Here is a 21,849-nt window from a genome sequence, read left to right on the forward strand (position 1 = left end):
GAAATGTTCTACATTTGCACTATCCAATACAACAGCAACTAGCACATGTGCTTACTTAGCACTTGAAATATAACTAGTGTGACTGAGGAGCTGAACCATTTATTTTATTCTATTTAAATTAATCAAAATTTAAATCTAAACAGCCACATGTGGTTACTATATTAGACAGCACAGCCTAGGACAGTAGTTACTCAATAAATACACAGTGGATACTCAAATATTTGTTAAATGAATGGAAGGAAAAAAGAAATACTTTTTTCCTCTTTAACTTTTTATTACAGAAATTTTCAAACATCCACAAAAGTAGACAATAGCAAAATGAACCCCCTTCTACCTATCACCAATCTGAAGGTTCTTCTACCCTGAAATAAGTAACAGTGGATACCAGCAACTCAATATGGCTTCCAACAATGATTACATTCTTGGAAAACATGGAATTTGTATTATCCAATGTTTATGTCAAATAGTGCCTCGTAAGGCCTTTTACAAGTTATAGAGAAATTACTGTAGAACTAGATCAGGTGTATGTTGAGGGGTAAACCAGTAGGCTAACGAATGCTTGAGGCATGTTTGTGAGAACCCTAGAGAACCACATGTACATTTTTATATCAAATACCTGATTGCTCTTTTCAATATTTATTTTCTCCACCTTAATTTTATTAAAGTCATACTCTTAATTTTGTGACTACATAGATATTCACTCTTCTTAGGTAACACAAATTCTTTGGGCAGGGATTTTGGTCTTACCAGCCTTTATAAAACTAGCATCTGGCATAATAAATGTTTTTGTTGTTGTTCTTAGAGACAGGGTCTCACTATATTGACCAGGCTGGTCTTGAACTCCTGGACTCAGGCAATCCTCCTGCCTTGGCCTCCCAAAGAGCTGGGACCATAGATGTGAGCCACCGTGCCCAGACTAATAAATGTTAACTGAATAAAGTTTATAACTGTATATAAGTGATACTTGTGAATTGTCAGAGTGCTAAAAGATACAGTAGATCTCCAATGTCCTAAACAGATACAGATTTGAAAATAAAATTCTCAAAGGATTTTCAAACTTGTCCAATCAGAAGGGAGTATAGTGTGTCAAAAAGAAAATCAAACTGGGAGCAAGAACACAGGTTTCAATGTCCTAATTCACTAAGTGGGTAAACCTTACAACAGTCATGTACTTCCTTCAGGCTCCATTTTCTGCACTTTTAAAAAGAGAGTTTGGACTTGATGGTCTCCAAAGATGCTATCCAACTTTAAAATGATTATGTTTTTATCTAGATCAACAATACATATACATTTTTTTTCCCATAAGTTACTGGGTTACAGGTGGTATTTAGTTACATGACTAAGTTCTTTAGTGGTGATTTGTGAGATTTTGGTGCACCCATCACCCAAGCAGTAGATACTGCACCATATTTGTAGTCTTCTATCCCTTGCCCCTCTCCCACTCTTCCCCCCCGAGTCCCCAAAGTCCACTGTATCATTCTTATGCCTTTGTGTCCTCATAGCTTAGCTCCCACATATCCATGGGAACATATGATGTTTGTTTTCCATTCCTGAGTTACTTCACTTAGAGTAATAGTCTCCAATCTCATCCAGGTCACTGCAAATGCTGTTAATTCATTCCTTTTTATGGCTCTGTAGTATTCCATCATATAGATACACCATAGTTTCTTTATCTACTCGTTGATTGATGGGCATTTGGGTTGGCTCCATGATTTTGCAATTGTGAATTGTTCTGCTATAAACATGCATCTGCAAGTATCTTTTTCAAATAATGACTTCTTTTCCTCTGGGTAGATACCCACTAGTGAGATTGCTGGATCAAATGGTAGTTCTACTTTTGGTTCTTTAAGGAATCTCCACACTGTTTTCCACAGTGGCTGTACTAGTTAATATTCCCATCAGCAGTATAGAAGTGTTCCCTGTTCACTGCATCCACACCAGCATCTACTGTTTTTTAATTTTTTTTATCATGGCCATTCTTGCAGGAGTAAGGTGGTATCGCATTGTGGTTTTGATTTGCATTTCCCTGATCATTAGCGATGCTGAGTATGTTTTCATGTTTGTTGGCCATTTGTATATCTTCTTTGGAGAATTTTCTATTCATGTCCTTAGCCCATTTTTTGATGGGATTTTTTTTTCTTACTGATTTGAGTTTGCTGTAGATTCTGGATATCAGTCCTTTGTCAGATGTATAGAGTGTGAAGATTTTCTCACAATACATGTACATATTTGAAGATGCCTATAAACTTCCCCTTTCTTTGCTAAATCATTTTTCCGATATGTTACTTTTAAAGGAGCAACACATTAATACCAAGACCTCATGCCTCCTCTAGTGAAGAGGTAATGTCTCCATTTCTTGAGGAGTGCCAAATTCTATACTTGAGGCTACTAAAATACTGCTGGGATCCTGTGTTTAATTTGCACTCAGTTGGCTGACACTGGGCATATTAGTACAAAAAGGGTAATTTTGGCCACATATTTGCCTAGCAAACTCTCCAGGTACCTTTTGTGTTTGAAAAAGTTTCTTCAACACTTCTAAGCCAATTCTTATCTCTTTCCTAGCTGGCCCTGTAAAATGTACTGTTTTAGGCTCCGTTCTGAGGTTTTACCTTTGTTTAAACAAAGTAGTAGTACTCAAGTCATGCTCTGATGTTTTTTAAAGCAAGAAAGCTGAAAGAAATGAGGTCCAGTCATGTGCACCTTACCTTGACGCTCCTGTTTGATGAAATTTCTAGACTTCACATTTAAAATGTGGCTTTTGCTTCCTGTTCTGTGCAGCTTCCACAATAGTGAGCCCAAGCTAGCAACCAAATGCTAATATTGATGACATACCTGGGTCTAAACACTGACAGATATACAATGGCAGCACTATTGGTGGAAAATGTCTTAAGCAGAAACTACCATGCAGTTCCAATAAAATTCTTATACATGGTATATAAAATAATCTTGCAGTTATTAAAACTGAAATTTAATTGGGCCCTGGTATCTGCTTTGAGTTGTTTTTAATACCATTACTATGCCCCAAGAAACTTAATTCCATGCTATATCTTCAATCATAATTTCAATTTTTAATTTTTATTTCATTTATTTATTTATTTATTCTCTGTTGCCCAGGCTGGAGTGTAGTGATGTGATCTTGGCTCACCATAGCTTCAACCTCCTGGTCTCAGATGATTTTCCCACCTCAGTCTCCAAGTAGCTGAGATTACAGGCAAGTGCCATCACATCTGACTCATTTTTTTTTGCATTTTTTATAGAGACGGGGTTTCGCCATGTTGCCCAGACTAGTCTCAAACTCCTGGGCTCGAGTCATTCACCCACTTTGGCCTCCCAAAGTGCTGAGATTACAGGTGTGAGTCGCCATGCCTGGCCAATTTTAAAATTTATATACTTCATACATATGTTCTCTCTAAGATAACCATAAATATCTATGTGTAATAAGTTTCATCAAACTTTTAAGAAACACTATCCAGATCTCAACAGCAACATTTTAAAGTAAAACTAAAAACAAAATACTGCCCTGAACAGAAGACATGAGTCCAACAACTCATTCACAGAGGCAGGTTCAAATCAGACTTAAAAACATGTTATTAACCATCAATTGAACCACTGGAAAGATATATGCCAGTGAGTGAAAGTAAGAATATCATCCTGCCCGGCTGGGTGCCGTGGCTCACATCTGTAATCTTAGCACTTTGGGAGGCCAAGGCAGGCAAACTGCTTGAGCCCAGGAGTTCAAGACCAGCCTGGGCAACACAGCAAAATTCTGTCTCTACAAAAAATATGGAAATTAGCTGGGTGTGGTGGTACCTGTCTATAGTCCCAGCTACTTGGGAGGCTGAGGTGGGAGGATTGCTTGAGCCCAGGAGGTCGAGGTTGCAGTGAGCTGAGATTGCACCACTGCACTCCAGCCTGGGCAGCAGAGTGACATCCTGTCTCAAAAACAAACAAACAAAATAAATAAATAAAAACAAGAAATATATAAAAAAATCGTATCACATTAACATAAGGGTAGCTTGGGACATCTCTTATTCACACTAAGATCTAAATGCATACAATTCCACCACATCACCTGTCCATATTAATCACTCACCAATTTAATTAACGTAAACTGTCATGTCAAAAAGCCTGCCTCTTCTCTATTTCTCAACATTATCGACTTTTAATAGTTCACTGAATTAGTAATTACTTGTTTATGGCATTATCAAATGTCTTAGACACAAAAGTTCAGCATGTGGCAAGGTCAGTTATAGACATGTCCTGATGGCAAATGAAAGAAGAAATTTAACCCATCAAAGTGGTCATCAAAAGAGCAAAACCTATTATGCCGTTCTCTAGATACTCTTGGCTAGATTCAAAGTGACAGGACAAACCAGATCAAAACTAAAGAGCTAGAAGCAACATACAAAATCCTAATGAACTCTTAGAAATCCAGGTATTGATCTGTGGACATCTAAGCTCAATTAGTCCTTTCAGAACAAAATATCGCATGAAGTGACAAGAAACTAGTTTGCAATCTGGGATATGAAAAGAATAAAACCAGCCACTTTATATAGCTTATTGCTAAGTGCAGTTACATCACAATACGAGGATCTTGTGAGGATTAAATCAAGACACATGCCAAGTACCTATCTACTTAGTCCAGGGACTGGCACGCCACTAGTGTTTAGCAAATCCTGGTCCTTCCCTGATTCTTTAAAAACTTAGGCTTACCAAGTAAAGATCATCTGATGGTTTAAAAAAATAAAACAAAACAAAAGCCTTAAATGGTGATACAGACAACAGATCTGAAGAGAACTGAATGTTATGAAGTAGCAGATAGGATCATGACAATAACAGACACTGAAAACATTTCTAAATGGCTCATCCTTCGTGGTCATTTACAACCTTCATGTTTTGTGAAACTGCCTTTAGGAATGCGCTTTGACAAGAAATAGGCCAACTGTAAAGTAATTCTGTTTGGAAGTAAAATCCCGCAATGCTTTTCTGAAGCAGATGAACAGTTTCTCTCATAAAACCTTCACCATTGGCTATACTTCACGCTTTCAGCAATTCCAGTTTCCAAACAAACCGGTAACGAAACTATAAAGCTAATTTTTTCATTAGAATTGTTTAAGTAACATAAGCTCAATAAATCATTTGCCTTCTAAGGAAAAAAATTACTTTCTAACACAAAATACTTTTTCTGGTTCTATGAAAATAAAGCTTATTTATTTACAAAGTGAAAACTGTAATACTACAGTGAAATCTCTTTATGGCTCAAGAATGAAATATTTAAGAAATAAAGGTATGGACAGAGCAAGCCTTGGTCTAAGAAGTCCTGACATTAACTACCAGTGTTGCCATTTACTATATGATGTCAGACGGTTACTTAACTTCTCAAGGTCTCAGTTTCTTCTAGGGTTCTTTTCAGCTCTAAAAATGATAAGATTATTTATGATATCAGATACTATCTTCTATGGCCCACACACATACATATGTATGTATGTGCACACACATATACATACATATATACATGTACCTTTATTAAATAATACAAGTATATTTTGAAAGATATGGTAACTTAAAGCCCATTAAGAAACAAAGAATGAAAGTGTGAATGAGTATGTGTGTGTAGAGGGGGAGTGTTCTGACCCCACACATCATTCTCAGTAGTTAGGGCAGTCACACAGCTTCAAGACACCTGAATTAACCAAGTAAGCCTTTAAACCCTTACAATGGAACATTAAAATTCAATGTGGCTATAATCTCTTCCTTACAAAACATGAACCCAAAGAGTCTGGCTTCAAGTATGTTTTAAAAAAGGGGGAATGTATTATATTCACCACCCAGCCCTTCCATATGACCATGTTAAAAAAAAAACAAACAAATGAAAACTCACAGGTCCATTGTAATATATTGAACCACTTCTGAATGCAACACTTAGCTCAGGCTTACTACTCTGACAAATAAAGGAAAGCACTTTATGAAGCCAATTTAACTGGGAGGTGACAGAAAACATACAGCCATTTTCTTTAGCCTTATCACTGAATTGGCTTCAGCTCCAATCTCTGGAAAATCCCACTCAACAGAAGAAATTAACCAGGTCAGCAGAACAGGTGCTACCTTGTGTCTGTCAAGGGCCTGGCATCACCACAATTACTTGCACACAATGAAGCAGTAATCTTTACAGATCATCTCTCCCAAGAAGCATATTGGGGAGGGGGAGGAAAACTGAAGGGTGAGGGGAGTGGGAAGAAGAAGGGGAATGGGAAGCAAAGAGAAAAGGCAAGGAAAGAAAATGAATGCGCAGCTGCCTTGCAGCTCAGCAGATGTCGGAATGCGATGTACGAGGCTAGGATCAGCTGTCGTAGCCTGCTGCCAAAGAGTAGTAAGTGATTAAAGCCTGCACAGTTCTAAGCACCATATTTAGAATCTGCAGGGTTTCAAGACTTGCACCCATTCCTTGCTGTGCTGCCAGATGTTGGCAACTGGTCCAGTTCCTACTGACAGTGCATGGATGGCAGCAGTTGGTGTAGCAACAAAGCAATCTGGAATGCTTCCGGAGATGCTGTACATTAACAAGTGTCACCCATCATTCACCTTTACAGAAGGCTGAAACAACTCCAATTTGCTGCCACTTCCCTCTTGGGAAACAGCCAAGATAAAGTTGTGCCTGGCAGCCCCATTTGTTTCACTCAGGTGTTTCAGCTGCCTTGCTGACCTCTATTAGTTTAAGTTTTAATTTAGATTAACCCCAGCACCCCAATTAACCAGCAAGGGGAAAAGCTAAGATGTGACTAGTCATAACTCTGAAATCAGAATTTATCGAAGTTAAAATTATTAATTGGGATGAAGGGCCAATCAAGTAATGCTATTTCTTTTTAAACAGACCTCCAGGCGGAAAAAAAAAAAAAATTCAGACTAAGGATTGCCAACAGAGGCAACTTCTCCCCAGTAATTTCAGTTTATTTTATTAAGCCTATTTAATTTATGATGCACTTTCCATCGAACAATGTACACTTCAATTAATGAGGACTGGAACATTTTTGATTGTCTCCCGTGATCTCACACAATTATACAGCATTAATATCCCATATCAGGTACTTCCTTAGACACTCCAGAACAAAATAGAGTTCCTTACTCTTCTGACAAATGAATACAATAAGAGAAGAGGAAAAAAGAATCAGAACCTCTGACAGGGAACAGCTGCAGCGACACCAATCTTTTTTCCTATACCCTCTCATCATTACTTTTAAGACTTACTTACGGCAATAATTTTATCAAACATTATAGAAGGAATAAAGAAAATTAATAGAAAGTCTTTTTCTCTTTTTAGGGCAAAACCAGAGGTATCCCCAATTTTATAGTAAAAGTGATTTTATAGTAAAATCACTTGTACTGTATTGACTTTACATGTAATTTTCCTAAGAAGTTCTTCTTCATATCCATATACACAGTACAGCAGCCACGGCTAAACCCTCAACAAGCAGTCGCAAATTACTTGGCAAAAGTTAGCACATTAAAAATTTGACAGAGAAAAAAATTATCTTGATAAACAATGGCTCAACAATAACTGGTACATCACTGCTGAACAGCTTCCTCGATTCTCCACTAAGCTAGAAAGGGTACAGCCTAACACATACTCTATTAAGAAGTATAATTTATCTGGCTGGGTGCAGTGGCTCAAGCCTGTAATCCCAGCACTTTGGGGAGATCACGAGGTCAGGAGATCGAGACCCTCCTGGCTAACACGGTGAAACCCCGTCTCTACTAAAAATACAAAAAATTAGCCAGGCCTGGTGGCCGGCGCCTGTAGTCCCAGCTACTCGGGAGGCTGAGGCAGAAGAATGGTGTGAACCCGGGAGGCAGAGCTTGCAGTGAGCCGAGATTGCGCCACTGCACTCCAGCCTGGGTGACAGAGCGAGACTCCATCTCAAAAACAAAACAAAACAAAAAAAGTATAACTTATCAAGAACTCAGGAATACAGGAAGTTATTTCAGTTCTCTAGAATAGCCCAAATGTTTAGTCTATCTTAACAGTCTCTGGCATCATTAAAAAGAACAGCATGCCAGCAGAGAGCAATGTCAGGGAAAGAAGTGGGGGAGTCTGAAAACATATTGAGAACTGGACTATATTTCAACTTCTACCAATTCTCTCTGTCTTCAAAAGCACTATGCTCTTATTATAATCAACAGTTGCAGACATTCTCAATACATACTTAACTGACTTCAACAGGCACAAAAAGACATTAAGAACAAGATTTAACAGATAATAGAATCAGTAGCGCAATTCAAGAACTCTGGGATCCCAGGCCTCCAGCTCCACGTCCCATTCTAATAGTAATGAGACAAGAAACCAAATAACTAACAAATCCTCCATCATCAAAAATGGCTCAGAAAGAAGAACCCACTTGACTCAAAGAAAAAAACCTGAAACTGTTTTACAGATAGTTTACACTCAAGCAACAACAAAGTAGCTATAGCTGTTTTCATTTCAAAAGGAAAACATAAAATAGAAGAAAAGCAACAAATCCACAATGACACTGTAAGTCAATTTTGAACGCGGGAGTTCTAACTCACTGTCTGACTCTATCCTTCCAAAATAAGCAACTTCTTTGTTCAGAGAATTCTATAAGCTGCTTTAAAATGCTAAAACCTGATTTGTAACAAGAGAGTGTAAAAGTCTCACTTGGTGGTAAAAGTCATCATCATCAAAGATTTCTTCATCCAAGACCTTCAGATGAGCATTAGCAGGGGCTTGAGGAAGGATCTCCTATGTTAACAATGAGTAAGAAAAGAGTGAATCCCAATAAGGTTATCTAACTAATGTAGCTACTATAAATAATATGTAGAACAGTCAAAGCACTGTTTTCCTTAAGATATAAAAAGTTCTTAAAATTAAAAAACAAAACAGTCCAATATGAAAACAGGCAAAAACATTAACAGGCAGTTGACCAAAAAAACCCATAAATAATCATATGAAAATATGTTTACCCTCATTCAAATTAAATATGTGTAAATTAGAATGAGAAGATACCATTTTTCACCTCTACGACTGAAATTAATGCAGCCTTTTTGGAGGCAATTCGGCAACATCTATCAGAATTTGGTGTATTTTCTTTAACACTTCCACTTCAAGAAATCTACCCATATATTTATACGAACACATAATACATGTACAGGAATCTTTCCTGTAGCAGTGTTTCTGAAACTGGAGACAACATAATATCCATTGTTTGCATAAATGATAGTGCACATCCATACAATGGAATACTCTGAGGTCATTAGGAAAAATGAGGTAGATCTCTAGGTAATGAAATGGAAAGAGTATCTAGGACTTACTAGATTTTAAAAGTTGCAAGACTTTAAATACAGTTGTAATATTTTACATATTTATACATACATAAATGTCTCTCATTTAGTAAAAAAGGCAACCATATTTATACATATATATTTGTTATTTGCACACATATATAGTTACACAAATAGAAAAGACACAAAAACTTGTTACAACTATTAATTATTAACTGTAAACTTGTTACAACTATTAAATACTGAAAATTTCACCTCAGGAGTTACGTTAACAGGCAATTGACAAAAAAAAGAATAAAAAAATTTCACCTCAGGAGTGAAATTTTCAGAGTAGAGAATTTTGCTTTTCATTTTAAGTTGCTATAAACTAAAAAAGCATTAAGTATATATTTCTTCTATAATTAAAAATTTTAAATGTTTCCTTTAAACAAAAGAATTTGACTATTCCACTTCTGCACCCTTTCTAAAGTACCTAAATGGCAAACGTTGAGCCTAAAGTACACACTTGTTTCAATACTGACATTTCTACAGAAGTAGCTTTAAAATTGAATTTTGAAAATTGGATTATGAATGCTTCCACTACCAGACTCCTGCATCAAACTCAAAATTAAGAGAAGATGACACACAGGAGTTAATAGAAGCCCCATTTTTAAAAACTCTCTCCTCTTACATACAGTTAAGTTTCTCTCAGTAATCCAGTAAAGTAGTGTTGCTTTCCTTTCTCTCACTAACCTCTTATATAAACAGGTAATAGCTACGAGTTTTTCAGCTAATAAGCCTCATAGAAACTATTCCTCATAATCACTCTGCATCACAGAGTTCTTACCGGTTCCCCTGGCAAACTCTCTGGGACAGGCTGAGCTGCTGGCTCAGGTTTGCCAAGAACTCGATAGACAGAGCGCTTGGTCTGTGTCCTTCGAAGTAATCTCTCTTTGTCCATCAGAATATGGTCGATCTGAGTCAAGATTGAGCGTTCAAAGGCACCAAAACCCTGCAACAACATTAAGCAGTGTCAGATAATGCAGAAAATCAGTGCTGAAGGCAAGCTACGTTGGTTTCTCTATCTTTCTGTGTCAGCAGAGAGATAGAAAATCGTCTTTTCCGGAGGGACTTTCTGTAAAGGACTGAGTTTGTGAGTGGCTATAATTGTTCTTAAAAAAAAAAAAAAGTTAGTCTTAAGCAGGTCATATCATTTTTCTACACCCAGAGATTAGCTTCTGATACTTTAATAATTATTGCTTTGAAATCCACTCCTTTAAAGTATTTGGATTTTCAGCACTTGAACACTTACAAGGCCTCAATTTTAAGAATAAAACATTCTTTCTAATAAAGTTAAAATCCCAAGTCTGAATCATATAAACCCCAGTGCCAGAAGTTCGGTAGATTTTGCTATAGAAATGAATGATTACCATTACATCATGACAACATCCGTATAAATAAGCTGTAGTTCCAATTTCTTAAAACTTCTTCAAGTTGCCACAACCTATCTTACATATACATGCACGCATACACACACTTGCCTTCCCCAGTTTTCCAGAAGCCAGTTTGGTTTTATCGTGCCATTTCTGAAGTGTGCGGTTCCTGTAGACTGTAAAGTCAGCAAAGCGCTTTGCCATGAAGCTGGGATAGTCCTCCATCTCCAGCTTCCTCTTTGCAGGGACCCTTCTTCGTTGCTGCTTCTTCTCTTCTACCAGCTCATCATCTTCACTAGAAATCTCCTCACTAGAAAACCAGTAAGAACATTATGTCCAGTGTAAACAAACATTACTTAAATTTAAAAAACTAGGCTCACATAAAGGACTGAGAATATTTAGGCCTTACCTGTTCTGTCTCCATTCAAAATAACACCAAAGATATGAGGATGGCTTTTGTTCTTTGAGAAGAATATTCATGAGATCAATCAAAAACTCGTGTAACTTTTTTTTTTGAGACAGTCTGGCTCTGTTGCCCAGGCTGGAGTGCAGTGGCACAATCTTGGCTCACTGCAATCTCCACTTCTGGGTTCAAGCAATTCTCATGCCTCAGCCTCATGGGTAGCTGGGATTACAGGTGTGTGCAACCATGCCCGACTAATTTTTTTCGTATTTTTAGTAAAGATGAGGTTTCACTATGTTGGCCAAGCTGGTTTCAAACTCCTGGCCTCCAGTGATCCACCTGCCTCAGCCTCCCAAAGTGCTGGGATTACAGGGCATGAGCCACCACGCCCAGCCTCATGTAACTTTTAAAACAGATATAAAAAGAACTAGTTTCAAAATATTTTTTAAAACGTAAGCAAACCATAAAAATAAATGAGGTTTTAAAAGAATTATTAGAAATGTGTATGAACCAGGCCTTTAGTATTATAGGACAGTATTTAAAAATTAAACACATAACCATATTTCTACAATCTTAATCCTCAAATCAATAAGGGAAATGTGTCTCTCTGTAACCAACTGTTAAGGAAAGATGAATAATATTAGTTGAACCAAATACAAGAGAAGGTGAATGTGAAGAAAACTCAAAGCGGTAGGCAACAGAATTAGCAGTAACTAACCTGCAGTGCCATCTATGCAACTGCCATGGCAATGTAATACAACCTCCAACTATCTGCCAATTGCACTCACTGGATTACCGACCTGAACATATAATAGGTGCTCAATAAATGTGAGCTTCCTTTTTGTCCTCCCAACTAGTTCAGTAGATAAAAAATGAAACAAAAGATAAGCTCGAGGGAAAAAAAGCAAGCAGGTATATACAGCAGGTATAAACAAAAGGGGGAAAAATCTTCATCAAATGTAATAATTTCAGGGGGAAAAATAATTATTTTGCTGTTTCTGAAATTTTTCCATCTTTCATAACAGCTTTTATTCAAAGGAGATGGCTGTGACCAGTGATTCCAATATATGGTATGGGCACAGAATGTTTCATAAACATTAATTAAGCATTAATATTTAAAAAATGTGCTTTTGGCCAGGTGAAGTGGCCCATGCTTATAATTCCAGCACTTTAGGAGGCTGAGGTGGAAGGATGGCTCGAGCCCAGGAGTTTGAGACCAGACAGGGAAACAGAGCAAGACCCTGTCTCTACAAAAAAAAAAAAAAAAAAAAGCCAGGCATGGTGGCAAGTGCCTGTAGTCCCAGCTATTTGGGAGGCTGAAGCAGGAGGACTGCTTAAGCCCAGGAGTTTGAGGCTGCAGTGAGCTGCAATCACATCACTGCACTCCAGTCTGGATGACAGTGTAAGACCCCATCCCTAAAAAACAAAGTGCTTTTATCTTCTAATTCCAATAGATCTAAAGAGAAGGCAAACCTTTGTCTAAGACCACAAAGCACATCAGGTACAACTAAATATAAAAATCTAAAATCTAATCACCAACTTATGTGCCATCCTGACCATCAGGTAAATACGAGACTCTATTTTACTAACATTAATATCTGCCTGAAGAGAACTTAGCTTTTCTTTCATAAATGACGGGAAACTATCCAAATGAAAAGAAAATAAGCAACTCCATGATTCTGTTCTCTTACCTTCCTGCATTGGGCTTTGTCCCATCTACTAGATATCTAGTGTCTGGGTACTGGAAAAGCAACTCTTCCTGAAGACCTACCAATGACCTCAACAATGCTTTCAGTGCCTTGTGACCTGGGAAATAAAGGACAGAGAAAGGACAATTAATTATCTACAATTCTCCAAAGTAGGTGATGCCTATAACTCATGACTCCTGAGCAGTTCTGGGTGTGGGGAGGAAGGGGAGGCACAGGATACGCACAGGAACTAAATACTCTCTGAAATATTCCCAAATGGAAATAACAACGTTGCCTACCTCACAGGATTGTTGTGAGGAACAAGCAAGATCATGCATGTAAGGTACTTAGAAAAGTGTCTGCAAAGAGTAAGAGTCCAATACATTATCAGCTCTTAAATGTATTAAGTTTGACAAACTCCTCCCTGGCCTCTCATTATAACCATTAATTTGTTCCGTTGGTATTAAGTTTCTTAGGTATCTTCCTACAGGTTACCCGCTGACCTCCTGGACTATTCCTTATCAGTCAGCTCCTTGAGCACTTCCTTCTCTTCTCCTAAAGAGTAGGACTTTGTCTAGGCATCCCCACCACCAACACCTTCCACCTTGCCCCCAGGAGATATGTGCCTCTGGTTTGAGATGCCACATCCTTCACTCCATCTCTCAACACATATCCTTATGGAAAAGTTCCTGTTCACATATGAAAACCCAAGCTAATGACTTTCTATTTGCAGTATTGAATTGTGTATTAAAAATTTGGGCATTGAGAATATATTCTCACCTGGTTCTCCTTGGAGCCAATAAGATGCATCTGTAATAGAACTGGTCAAGATGAAGTACATAGTCTACAGATAAAAACTTTCAGAATAAAAACTGGTTGGCCGGGCGCTGTGGCTCACGCCTGTAATCCCAACACTTTGGGAGGCCGAGACAGGTGGATCACGAGGTCAGGAGTTTGAGACCAGCCTAGCCAACATGGTGAAACCCCATCTCTACTAAAAAAAAATACAAAAAAATTAGCTGGGGGTGGCAGTGGGTGGCTGTAATCCCAGCTACTTGGGAGGCTGAGGCTGGAGAATTGCTTGAACCCAGGAGGTGGAGGTTGCAGTGAGCCAAGATCATGCCACTGCACTCTGGCCTGGACGACAGAGCAAGATTCTGTCTGGAAAAAACAAAACAAAACAAAACAAAAAGAACTGATCCTCGGGGAGGACTGCTTGAGTCCAGGAGTTTCAAGACCAGCCTGGGCAACACAGTGAGACCCCAGCTCTGACCAAAAAAAAAAAAAAAAAAAAAAAAATTTAGCCAGGCATGGTGGCACGTACCTGTAGTTCCAGCTACTTGGTGGAGGGGCCCTGAGGTGGGAGGATGGCTTGAGCCCAGGAGGTTGAGGCTGCAGTGAGCAGTGATCACTCCATGGCACTCCAGCCTGAGCAACAGAGTGAAGGTGAGACCCTGTCTCTAAAAAAAAACCACACACACAGAACAAAACTCATCCTCAGCCAGGGGCAGTGCTTGTGCCTATAATCTCAGAACTTTGGAGGCCAGGTGCAGTGGCTCATGCCTGTAATCCCAGCACTTTGGGAGGTGGAGGCGGGTGGATCACCCGAGGTCAGGAGATTGAGACCAGCCTGGCCAACATGGCGAAACCCCGTCTCTACTAAAAGTATAAAAATTAGCCGGGCATGGTGGTGTGCACCTGTAATCCCAGCTACTCAGGAGGCTGAGGCAGGAGAATCGCTTGAACCTGGGAAGCGGAGGTTGCAGTGAGCTGAGATTGTGCCACTTTATTCCAGCCTAGGCGACAGAGTGAGACTCTGGCTCAAAAAAACAAACAAAAAAAACTTTAGGAGGCCAGGATGGGATGATTGCTTGGGCACAGGAGTTTGAGTCCAGCCTGGTGAACACAGTAAGACCCCAGCTCTACAAAAAATTTTTTTAAACTAGCAGGTTTTGATGGTGCGCACTGTAGTCCCAACTACTTGGGAGGTTGAGATGGGAGGATTGCTGGAGCCCAGGAGTTTGAAGTTACAGTGAACTACGATTACGCCACTACACTCCAGCCTGGGCAACAGAGCGAGACGCTGTCTCCAAAATCTCCCCCAAAAAAACAAAACTGGTCCTCTGACAACAGAATTCTTACCTTCTCTATCAGAATAACTCTACTCAAGGGGCTAACTAGACACTGAGAGTCACCATTTATGTGTTGAAAGCACTCAGACACCTCTCCTATAATCAAACTCTCACATTTCCAGTGACTGCTAGAAAATCTTCGTGTGGTTGTTCCATCTCTCCTTCACACATAGTGTCAGAAACAGAACTTTTTTCTTCCTACCTAATACCTCTCCCTGTCTGAACCTCTCTGCGTTGTTTAATGTGTTTTCATAGATCACTCACATTTGGGTGCTCTTATTCTAGATGTTTAATTGGTTGCTGAATTCTGTGTTTTCCATTCTTACTGTCACTAATAATTGCCCATTTATCTCTGGCCATGCTTCTATCACTCCTTCCATTTTTCACTTACGTAACTGTAGTCTCACAAGCATCCCTACTTCCGTTCAACAATCCCAACATTCATATATTTACATTTCACACAAACTGCAGCCCACACAAACTTAGGTTAAATGATGTTTATGTCTTATTCTTTCTTTTCTGCTTCTGCTTCTACCCTGTCTAGCATGAGCAGACTTCTCACTAGTTTATATCCCAACTTTTTCCATCAGTAGGACACCAATACATGAGTTAGACAAGTTCTCCATATATTTCATACTATAGCATTCTATTTCAACATCAGGCCTGAGAGCCAACCTACCTGAGACAGCCATCTCAGACTAGTCAGAAAGAACTCAATGGTCCAATAACTACTTTGCATTCCTTCAAATAATCTGCATATCAAACTATATAAATACAACTTCCTTGTTTAAAATAAGGTCTTTGATTACATCATTTCTAAATTCTGTAATCCTTTATAATTTGCATATCATACCACTTGGGAGAATTTGTAATACATAACTATCACCAAAAAAACTCAAAATGCCTTTGTTCCAAACCAAGATTCTTAACCAGTTGCTCTCTATCTTAAGAAAAAAATCAGTCTGGGCACAGTGGCTCACACCTGTAATCCCAGCACTTTGGGAGGACGAGGTGGGCAAATCACTTGAGGTCAGGAGTTCAAGACCTGCCTGGCCAACATGGTGAAACCCCGTCTCTACTAAAAATACAAAAAAATCAGCCGGGTATGGTGGTGCATGCCTGTATCTCAGCTACTCGGGAGGCTGAGGCAGGAGAATCACTTGGATCCGTGAGGTGGAGGTTGCAGTGAGCCAAGACTGCATCACTGCACTCCAGTCTGGGCGACAGAGTGAGACTCCATCTCAAAAACAAAAACAAAAAAACTAAGGCCTGATGTGGTGGCTCACACCCGTAATCACAGCACTCTGGGAGGCTGAGGTGGACAAACTGCTTGAGACCAGGAGTTCAAGACCAGCCCGGACAATGTAGGGAGACCCTGTCTCTACAAAAAAATAAAAAATTAGCCAGGTATGGCAGTGTACACCAGTAGTCCTAGCTACTTGGGAGGCTGAGGTGGGAGGATCCCTTGAGCCTGGGTGGTCGAGGCTGCAGTGAGCTGTGATCACGCCACTGTACTCCAGCTTGGGTGACAGAACAAGACACTGTCTCTAACAATAAAATTTTTAAAAATTAAAAAAAAAAGAAAACACTAAAAAAAATTTTCCCAGAAGGGACTTTGAAATAATTAGGCTAAGTGAAATAAGCCAGATGCAAAAGGAAAAATATTGTATAATTCCAGTTACATGAGGTACCTAAAATCGTTAAATTCATAGAGACAGAAAGTCCAACAGTAGTTACCAGGGGCTGAGAAGAGGGGAAATGGAGAATTACTGTTTAATGACACAGAGTTTCAGTTTGGGATCATGAAAAGGTTCTGGAGGTGGATGGTTGTGACGGCTGCACAACAGTGTGAATGTCCTTAATGAAAATGAACTGTCCACTTAAAATGATAAGCTTTATGTCATGTATATTTTACCGCCATTAAAAACAAAAAAAACAAAAAAAACACCTGGGCCAGGCACGGTGGCTCACACCTGTAATCCCAGTACTTTGGGAGGCTGAGACGGGTGGTCACGAGGTCAGGAGATGGAGACCAACCTGGCTAACACCATGAAACCCCATCTCTACTAAAAATACAAAAAATTAGGCCGGGCGCGGTAGCTCAAGCCTGTAATCCCAGCACTTTGGGAGGCCGAGGCGGGCGGATCATGAGGTCAGGAGATCGAGACCACGGTGAAACCCCGTCTCTACTAAAAATACAAAAAATTAGCCGGGTGCGGTGGCGGGCGCCTGTAGTCCCAGCTACTCAGGAGGCTGAGGCAGGAGAATGGCGTGAACCCGGGAGGCGGAGCTTGCAGTGAGCCGAGATTGAGCCACTGCACTCCAGCCTGGGCGAAGGAGCGAGACTCCGTCTCAAAAAAAAAAAAAAAAAATTAGCTGGGCGTGGTGGCACGTGCCTGTAGTCCCAGCTGCTCGGGAGGCTGAGGTGGAAGGATTGCTTGAACCCGGGATGGGGAGGTTGCAGTGAGCCAAGATTGTGCCACTGCACTCCAGCCTGAGTGACAGAGCAAGGGTCCGTCTCAAGGAAAAACAAAAACAAAAATAAAAGAATCCCAAAACCAGAGCACAATAAATAATCCCACCATCCCAGTTCATCGTTGTATAGAAAAGAGTCATCTATAATGCTTCAAACTGAGCCTACTCAAAAACAAACAAACAAAAAAACCAGGAAAAAACAATGGAGTATTATTCAGACTTAAAAAGGAAGAAAATTCTGACATGCTGCAACATGGATAAACCTTGGGGACATTATGCTAAGTAAAATAAGCCAGTTAGAAAAAAGACAAATACTATTTCCAATATATGAAGTACCTACAGTAGTCAAAATCACAGAGAGAAAAGCAGAATGGTGGCTACCAGGGGTTGGAGAAAGAGGGAAATGGGGAGCTGTTGTGTAATGGGTTGAGTTTCAGTTTTGCAAGATGAAAAAGTTCTGGAGATTGGTTGTACAACAATGTGAATATATTTAACACTACTAAACTGTACACTTAAAAATGGTTAGGATAGTAAATTTTGTTATATGTTGTGTACCACAATAAAAAATTTAGGCTAGTTACCATGGATCATGCCTGTAAATCCAACACTTTGGGAGGCCAAAGGCGAGGATCATTTGAGCCCAGGAGTTTGAGACCTGCCTATATAACGCAGTGAGATCCTGACTGTCCAAAAAAAAAAAGAAGAAGAAGAAAATCAGCCAGGCGTGGTGGCACATGCCTATAGTCCCTGATACTTGGAAGGCTGAGGTGGGAGGATCATTTAAGCCCAGGAGTGCGTGGGTGCAGTGACCCATGATCATCCCACTGCACTCAAGTCCGGGTAACGAAGCAAGACCCTGTCTCAAAAAAAAAAAAAAAAGAAAGAAAGAAAAATTAAAAGAACAAGAAGAGCAAAGTGTCTGGCCCTTAATTCCTGTAAGTACCATGTGTCCATGATCTAAAAAATAAAATCAACAACCACCCAGAGAATAAGCTGAAAGCAGTCTATATTATTTATAGCTACTTGTCCCCAACATGCAGGTCAGAATTTGACTCTAACATGTAGCATACCCAAGAATTGTGAAAATATCCAACAAAAGACTACAACTTTTAAGGGCCATTTTCAAGTAGCTACACGAGCCTTTTTATTTTGTTCAAGTCAGTTTTAAAAAAATCCATTGCAGATATATTAGGCAGCATATCAATCCAACAAGAAAGCAGAGAGCCAATATCAGTAAATCAAAGTGTGCCTTTCTGTTAAAACTCTCTCATATGTTCTCATTTTATACACCCCTTCACCCAGTCAGAAAGTAGCCCTGAAGTATTTAGGCTCCATTCAGGGATAGCAGTACCATGCATCAAAGTGTCAAGAGACCTACCAGAGATGAAATCTGCAAATCTGTGCTTCTAACCACCAAAAAAAAAAAGTTTATCAAAGTAAATGTCACCAGTGGCCCAACACATGGACAACTTCCTATAAAGAGACTTAGAACGCAGTTCTTATTTCTTTGCAATATTAGGGCTGCATTTCCTTCTAGATGGCATGTAAAATCTGAGACAATGGGACAATCCTTTGCTGCAAGTGGTAGGTCTCCTCCAAGCCAGAGCTGACAAGAGTGAGGGAAAGACTCTCTCCTGGAAACTCAAATCCATCAGTGAATTCTTCCCAGCCAAAACAAACAAACATTTAAAAAAAAACCACTCTCTATTGTTCATACAGGACTGAATTCTAGCTGTTCAACCCTGTGAATAATAAATAGAATGAATCAACAGTTTTTAATTCACCTCTATTTTTTCTCCCAATTATTACAAGAGTTAAAAGTTAAGAAAAGCAGCAAAGATTCATATACTTTCTTCCCTCTCCCTCTTGGCACATGGCCAGAAAACAAATGGATACTGTCAAGAATATATATGTTTATTTTACCCTACATGGTCCATTTCCAAAGGTCTTTCCCTTAAGAGGATATTAAGAAGGACATATGCCTCATCATATTACCAAGATTCAACCTAAGCATCTGGCCACCAGCTTTAGGAATAATTTTCAGTAGAGGATAAATGTAAACAGTACTTTACTGGGAGTTAGGGGCCCTGTATTTTAACCGACCTGTCACTAACTAGTCATGTTATGCTGAATGGGTATCTCTTTGAGTCTCAATTTTCTCGTTTATAAAATGTGGACAAGCCTTTGCTTGTTGATCTCACAGAATAAGGTAAAAATAGGAACTGTGTTATTATATACTAAGGCATTTTAGAATTTTTTAAATGCTGTAAAAATAGAAGGCATATTACTATCAAAAATCATATTTCACATGGTAAAAACCTTAAGCTCTGCTTGTACTAGGATTGGACAGTATTCACAGACTCCTATATTAGGTATTCATTTAGATGCTACCCATATGCAAGCATTCTATATATAAAATGTCACCAGTCTAAAAACCATTTTCACCTAACAGCTTTATTTTTTCCCCTGATTCATCTAGGCCGTCCAACATAAACAGAACTGTAAGCGAGGAATAAGTTTGGGCATGGACACACAGTTCATTAATTAGATTATAAACCAATAAGTACAATTTCTGGCAATGGCGTGAAGTGAGAACAGGAAGAGTGAGTGTATAAAGTAAATAAAGCTTATCTTATCAGTTCTTAAATATCTATACAGTTGTTTTTAAATAAATATGCAAACATTACAATTATTTATGTACACAAGTACACATAAACTCCCACATTCATATTACCCCAGATAAATACATTGAATTGGAATTTACAGATTACAAGAGCATTTTTTTCTCCTTCAAAAGTAACTCTAGAACTAGAGCTAAACTATAGGTCAAAATGACACACGATATATTGGCCTGAGAACAATACTTTTCATTCAAATCCACACAAGCCTGCCACTTGCACTAGTCATCCCCAGCAATTAATCCCCCAAGAAAGACATTTGATTAAATCTTTTCAAGCAAATCCTTTGCTTTGCTTTTGTTAGTTCACTTCTTGTCAACATCTATTAAAATATGCCTTTAATTCTCCCACAATCTTAAAAAACACCGATTCCACTGTCTTCAACTTTAATCAACTGTATGGCTGGCATTTTTCATTTCATAATAATGTGCTGCTTGGAATTCAAGAGGCAGGCTCAGCATCAATCATCTGGTAAGAATTTTTCCACTGCAATAAATATGCAAATGAGGAGAGCCAGTCAGTCGTATTTCAGGCCCGACTTGCTAGTGTTTTAAAAAAGACACAAATTTATTAATTGCCGGTGGCCAGAGGAATCCTATTACTTTGGGCATTGATTACAAAGCTGTGTGAGTGATTATTGTGCAACTCGCGGGCTACCCAGGCATGAGGAAAAATTATTAAAGCAAGGCAGAGATTATCAACTCAGAATAACAATAAGCCTTAACATTTAGGCCCTAACTTCTTCAACAAAGAATTGTGTGAAGGCTCCACTGTATCATAATTCCGAATTCAGTCAGTATTACTGTTTGGGCTTGTTCTATATTCCCCAAGCAGAATGGCGTTACCAGTAAGACAGAGGACTGCAGGTTACAAATTCCTCAACATCAACCATTTGGATAAGCTGCTATCATTTCCAACATATGGCCAACTAGAATTTTTAGATATCCAAGTATATACCTGTATGTGTGTATATATATACCTGTATATGTGTATATATATTCAGATTTAGATACATGTGTGTGCTATTATGAGGACCATGGTTTTAAATGGAATAGTGTGAGGACTTCTGTCCCAGTTTGTTGGTGAGTTCTGCGGACTAAAAGTAGAATTTTTTTTTTTATGGTACAAAATAACCACAAGGATAACTTTTCAAAGCACAGTGTAGAGACTTATATTCTAAAATCATGAAGGCTAAGCCAAAAGCAGACGTGGGTTTTCATATCTCAGAGGGCACCACAGCAGAAGGCGTGCAATCTATGCAGGAGTCTACGGAGGAAACAACTTGATAGGCTAATTCTGAATGCAAAGTGTTTTTGTGAGAAACATTCAACCCAAGATATATTAAATCAAATAAGAAAAAGGACTCAGTGGACAAAACTTATTTTTTTCTCTTAAGAGAATGATGTGGGGAATTGGGGGAGTAAGTACAAGTTGAAATAAGGGAGAGCTGAAGAGACATATGATAAAATATATGTTGGGTGAGTCTCCTCATAGAAACAAAAAGAAAAAAAATTCTTACCATTTTACATTACTGCCACACTAAGTAGTAACATGATAGATAGTGTGCATTTGAGTTCTGTGGAGGGACATCCCACTCAAGCTGTAATTTCTGATCAGGCATGAATTTATAAAGAAGGGAAAAGAACTGCAGAATTTCTTAGGTTTCCCTGAATACTCTCTCAAATACCTTGATGAAGTATGTCAATAAATCCTTAAAAAGCCCTATAGGACACAGCAATCTAGCTGATCAATGTACTTCCCGAAATC

At 38.9% G+C, this 21,849-nt stretch overlaps 1 protein-coding gene across 1 annotated transcript in view; it reads right to left on the bottom strand.

Annotated features, from left to right (window-relative positions):
* The window catches only part of AATF (apoptosis antagonizing transcription factor), a 115,962-nt gene that overhangs the window by 62,866 nt on the left and 31,247 nt on the right, over positions 1–21,849 (bottom strand). Inside the window, exons 5-8 of the mRNA XM_002827307.6 lie at positions 12,801–12,915; positions 10,815–11,016; positions 10,121–10,285; positions 8,672–8,755 (exon numbers count right to left, since the gene is read on the bottom strand). Of these exons, the coding sequence (XP_002827353.3) occupies positions 8,672–8,755; positions 10,121–10,285; positions 10,815–11,016; positions 12,801–12,915 (566 nt within the window). The remainder of the gene's footprint in view (positions 1–8,671; positions 8,756–10,120; positions 10,286–10,814; positions 11,017–12,800; positions 12,916–21,849) is intronic.

The sequence above is a fragment of the Pongo abelii genome, chromosome 19 (genome assembly GCF_028885655.2).
Source record: "Pongo abelii isolate AG06213 chromosome 19, NHGRI_mPonAbe1-v2.0_pri, whole genome shotgun sequence".
Classification (NCBI taxonomy): domain Eukaryota; kingdom Metazoa; phylum Chordata; class Mammalia; order Primates; family Hominidae; genus Pongo; species Pongo abelii.